The 4,335-nt window shown below is 54.0% G+C and overlaps 1 protein-coding gene across 1 annotated transcript in view; it reads right to left on the bottom strand.

Annotated features, from left to right (window-relative positions):
* Positions 1-1,356: 1,356 nt before the first annotated feature.
* Positions 1,357-4,335, bottom strand: part of PXMP2 (peroxisomal membrane protein 2) — a 17,159-nt gene continuing 14,180 nt past the window's right edge. Inside the window, exon 6 of the mRNA XM_008053343.2 lies at positions 1,357-1,511. Within this exon, the coding sequence (XP_008051534.1) occupies positions 1,443-1,511 (69 nt within the window). The 3' untranslated portion in view covers positions 1,357-1,442. The remainder of the gene's footprint in view (positions 1,512-4,335) is intronic.

Here is a 4,335-nt window from a genome sequence, read left to right on the forward strand (position 1 = left end):
TATTGTGGAGATGAGGTCTCGCCAAGTTGCCCGGGCAGGTCTTGAACCCGTGGGCTCAGGTAATCCACTCACCTCAGCCTCCCAAAGTGCGGGATTACAGGCTGAGCCACTGAGCAGGGCTAATATCTTTATTCTTCACTTAGCTGGCTGATGGTTTGTTTGTCTAAACAAAGGCAAACATTATGCTCCCTCCCTATTTTAAAGACATAGGCTCAGACTTCTGGGTTACTACGGAGAAGTGTGCTGTCATGGTAACTTTTATTTGAGTCAGTCTCACAGGCTAGAGTGCAGCGGGATGCTCACAGCCACTGCAGCCTCGACCTGCTGGACTCAAGACGATCCTTCCACCTCGGCCTTCCAAGTAGCTGGAACTACAGGGCATGCCACCATACCTGGATTATTTATTTATTTTTTGAGTTGGAGTCTCACTCTGTCGCCCAGACTGGAGTGCAGTGGCCGCTCCTGGCCACCGCAGCCTCGACCTGCTGGGCTCCGGTGATCCTTCCGCCTCAGCCTTCCAAGTAGCCGGAATTACAGGCACACGCTACCACGCCCAGCTAATTTTTTTTTTTTGAGTTGGAGACTCACTGTTGCCCAGACTGGAGTGCAGTGGCTGCCCACGGCCACCGCAGCCTCGACCTGCTGGGCTCCGGAGATCCTTCTGCCTCAGCCTTCCAAGTAGCTGGAATTACAGGCATGCGCTACCACGCCTGGCTGATTTTTTGATTTATTGTAGAGATGAGGTCTCGCTGCCCAGGCGGGTCTCGAACCCACGGGCTCAAGCAATCCACTCACCTCAGCCTCCCAAAGGCGCGGGATTACAGGCTGAGCCATCGAGCCCGGCTATGCATCTCTTCTAAAGCAATAGCAGTTGTTCTAAGAAATTAAAATCACCACTGAAGAAGCTACATTAGAGTTTATTGTGATCCTAATTCAGTTCAAGGTGACAAGTGAAATCATCTCTAGGCCAGCATGAGCTGAAGTCAGTTACTGCCTTTTAAAATACAAGATTTAAGAGATTTGTTCTCCATCCATCCTCTGAGGGCATCTTGAATCACGATTTCATTGGGAAATTGATTAAGTTAACCCCACACCGTCAATTCAGTAATCACGTGAACTCACAACTCAGAAGCAGCGGGAAGACAGAGAAGAGCATACTTTACAGTCCTTGCCTTTTCCACAGCCCTTTTCAACAGTGAATATTTTTATATTAATTATGATTTTTGTATTTCAGTAAACCTATAATCCTTCTTGATTTTTAAGGCCAAGTACTTGTTTCTAAGGCAGATTTTAAAATTTTCTTACAAGCTGTTAAGAAATTGATCTTGGTGGTAATTTAGAGTCAGATAACGCCCTGACTGGGCAGGTTTTGCTCTCACTCTGGTAGGTGAGGATCCCCCAACCTAGGTCCACTAAACGTCTGACAATCTCCCAGGCCATCTTCACTTCTCCAGAGAGGCCAGGTAGGCATACCAGAACAGAGCCACCAGGTTGGCAAAGAGCACCCGGAACTGCAAAGAAAACAGGCTGCGGTTAGCAAGAGACCTCAATCAACTCCCAAACTTTGGTCACCCAAAACATGGTTCGTTTGTTCAGCCATCTGTTCACTGGTTGGATAGCCACGTACCCACCCCCTGCCCACAACTGCATTTACGGGTCTTTGATTTGCACCATGTGCTGTGCTAGGCTGCTGGCGAGGGTGGGAGGACAAACAGACCCCTCGGAGCAGCGACAGGCGAACAGGAAAGACAGAGACCCAGGAGCCACCAAACACTGTCCCTTTTCCTCCTTTTCCACACGCTTGGGCTCCTAGCTCGGCCTCTCTCAGCCCAACACTGTATCACTTGGGCAGCCACACCCTCTGTGGGGAGCACAGCTGACAATCGGCCCCTCCCTAACCTCCCCTGCTGTGACACGCCCTCCACTAATCCATGGCTGTCCCACTGCCCAGCTTCAAGGCCTGACGCACTTATCCTACCTGGACCCACCTCGGCTGGGTGCTGAGGTTCTCCCTGGCACGTGGCTCCAGGGCAGCAGCAGTCTTCCCAACTTGCCAATCACTGTCCCACAGCTATAGCAGTGGGCACACAGCAGGTGCTCAATAAATACTTGCTGAACAAACTCCACTGCCCTTAAGCAAGCACCTGCAACCACCTAAAACAGAAGCCCGAGCCAGCTTGCAGCGTCTCTAACTCCTCAGAAGCACACCTGGATTGGCGCGCTCTCCCTGCTCTCAGCCGTCTGTCTTCTGCCGTCTCTGTCTCCTCTCTGCTCCCATGGCTGGTGTTTCCTTACCTGCTGCTCCTCAGGTGCCCTCCCTGGAAAGTCCTCCATCCTCCCTGCCTCCTCGCCTCCCCCCAGTGCCAGCCACAGCGGGACAAGTCCAGGCCCCTCTGCCCAGAAATCTGCCTCCAGTCAGCTCACTCCCCCATCCTCCATGGGCCACATGCACCCTTTTTGATCCCTCAAAATACCCATCCGGCTCCTCTTCCCTCAGTCCCTGTTGCTGACCCCACCTGTGTCTTCCCAGAATGGGCACTTGGGACAGGATGCCCCTCCATAGCCACCTTCTCTCTTCTGTCCCAGGCACCGCCCTGCCTCCTTTGGGGGCCCCGTGGGACCGTGCTTCTGGACAGTGTTTGCCCTTGCCACCAGCAGCTCCACATACGTGGCTGCAGGTCTCTGAGACCTCCCCTGCTGCCCAGCGTCTTCTCTCATTTCTCACCACCTTCCTCAATGTTCTAGACTCATGATTTCTTTTTTAATTCTCAACCACTCTTCAATGCGAAGCAACCTAGCTTTAGCCCCCATCGAGCTGAAATTGCTCTCAGGACGCTCACCGACAAGGGCCGCTGTTAAAGCCCACGGAAGCCTTTCAGTTTCTACTTCGCTTTAACTCTTGGCAACCGTCGCGGTGGGCCAGCCTCTCTGCCATGCCACTACACTCCTGGTTTTCTGCTACTTCTGGAAATGTATGTACGGGCTGTGTGGTATGCATGTGTGGTGGTATGATGTGTGCGTGTAGTGTGTGCTTGTGCAAACAGGGCCCGCCTCCTCCAGCTTCCTCCCCTTCCAGGCGGGTAGGAAGCCACCCCTGCACTAGAGCCAGAAAGGGTTCCCAGCAGCCTGGGCAGGTCCAAGGTCTGACCTGTCAGTTTCCCCACAGCCTGGCATGGTGCCCACCTTTCCCAAAAGGGGCACTGCCTTGTGTCTGGACTGCAGCACAAGCCACGTGGCCTCCACACAGCTGTTTTTCATCTGGGGCTGGAGCACCAGGCAGAGGCACCCCCCCACCAGCCTCAGTGAGGCCCTAAGCGGGAGGGGGAAGCATGTGGACGCTGCCGGCCCTCCTCCCATGGCATCCGGCGGGAGTGGTGTCTGCCAGGCTGCATGGGGCACTAAGCCCGAGTTCTCCAGCATGGGGGCAGTCCTGGGAACCCCACTGTGCACGTGGGCATTGACATCTGACCCTGAACATGCGCCCTGCAGTCTGCTCCAGCCAGCACTCTGCTCCTTCGTCCAGGAGCCAAGCCCCAACTCTGATACCTCTGACTCGCCCCCCTGGAGACCCCCCACAATGACCCTTTTGTGCCTTCTCTCCACAGTGGCCAGCCAGCTTGCCAGGCCTGCCCAGCGTCCTTGGAGGCCCTGTTATGGCTCAGGTGTGGCTTCTGAGGCTGCAGGTGAAGCTGCCCTTCCTGGTCCTGCCTTCAGGCCTGTGGGGATGGCTGCATGGCCGGCCTGTGTGTGCAGTGGTAGTTTGAGTCCAGGGACCAGGAATGTTTACTTTTATTTTATTTTGAGTTGGGGTCTCACTCTGCTGCCCAGGCTGGAGTACAGTGACAGGCTCACAGGACACTACAGCCTTGACCTCCTGGACTCAGGCAATCCTCCAGCCTCAGCCTCCCAAGTAGCTGGGAATACAGGTGTGAACCTGGCTAATTTTTTTTTGAGTTGGAGTCTTACTCTGTTGCCCAGGCTGGAGTGCAGTGGCACACTCACAGTCACTCCAGTGTCAACCTGTTGGGCTCCAGCAACCCTTCTACCTCAGTCTTCCAAGTAGTCGGAACTACAGGTTCATGCTACCATGCCCAGCTAATTTTTTTATTTATCATAGAGACGAAGTCTCGCCAAGTTGCTGGGACCGGTCTCAAATTCATGGGCTCAGGCAATTTACTTGCCTCAGCCTCCCAAAGTGCTGGAATTACAGGCTGAGCCACTGAGCCTGGCCCCTGGCTAATTTTTAAAAATTTTTTGAGATGCTGGGATCGGTGGCTCAGTCTATAATCCCTCGCTTTGGAAGGCTGAGGTGAGTGGATTGCCTGAGCCCGCGGG

The sequence above is a fragment of the Carlito syrichta genome, unplaced genomic scaffold (genome assembly GCF_000164805.1).
Source record: "Carlito syrichta isolate Samal-C Ts95f unplaced genomic scaffold, Tarsius_syrichta-2.0.1 Scaffold288080, whole genome shotgun sequence".
Taxonomy (NCBI): domain Eukaryota; kingdom Metazoa; phylum Chordata; class Mammalia; order Primates; family Tarsiidae; genus Carlito; species Carlito syrichta.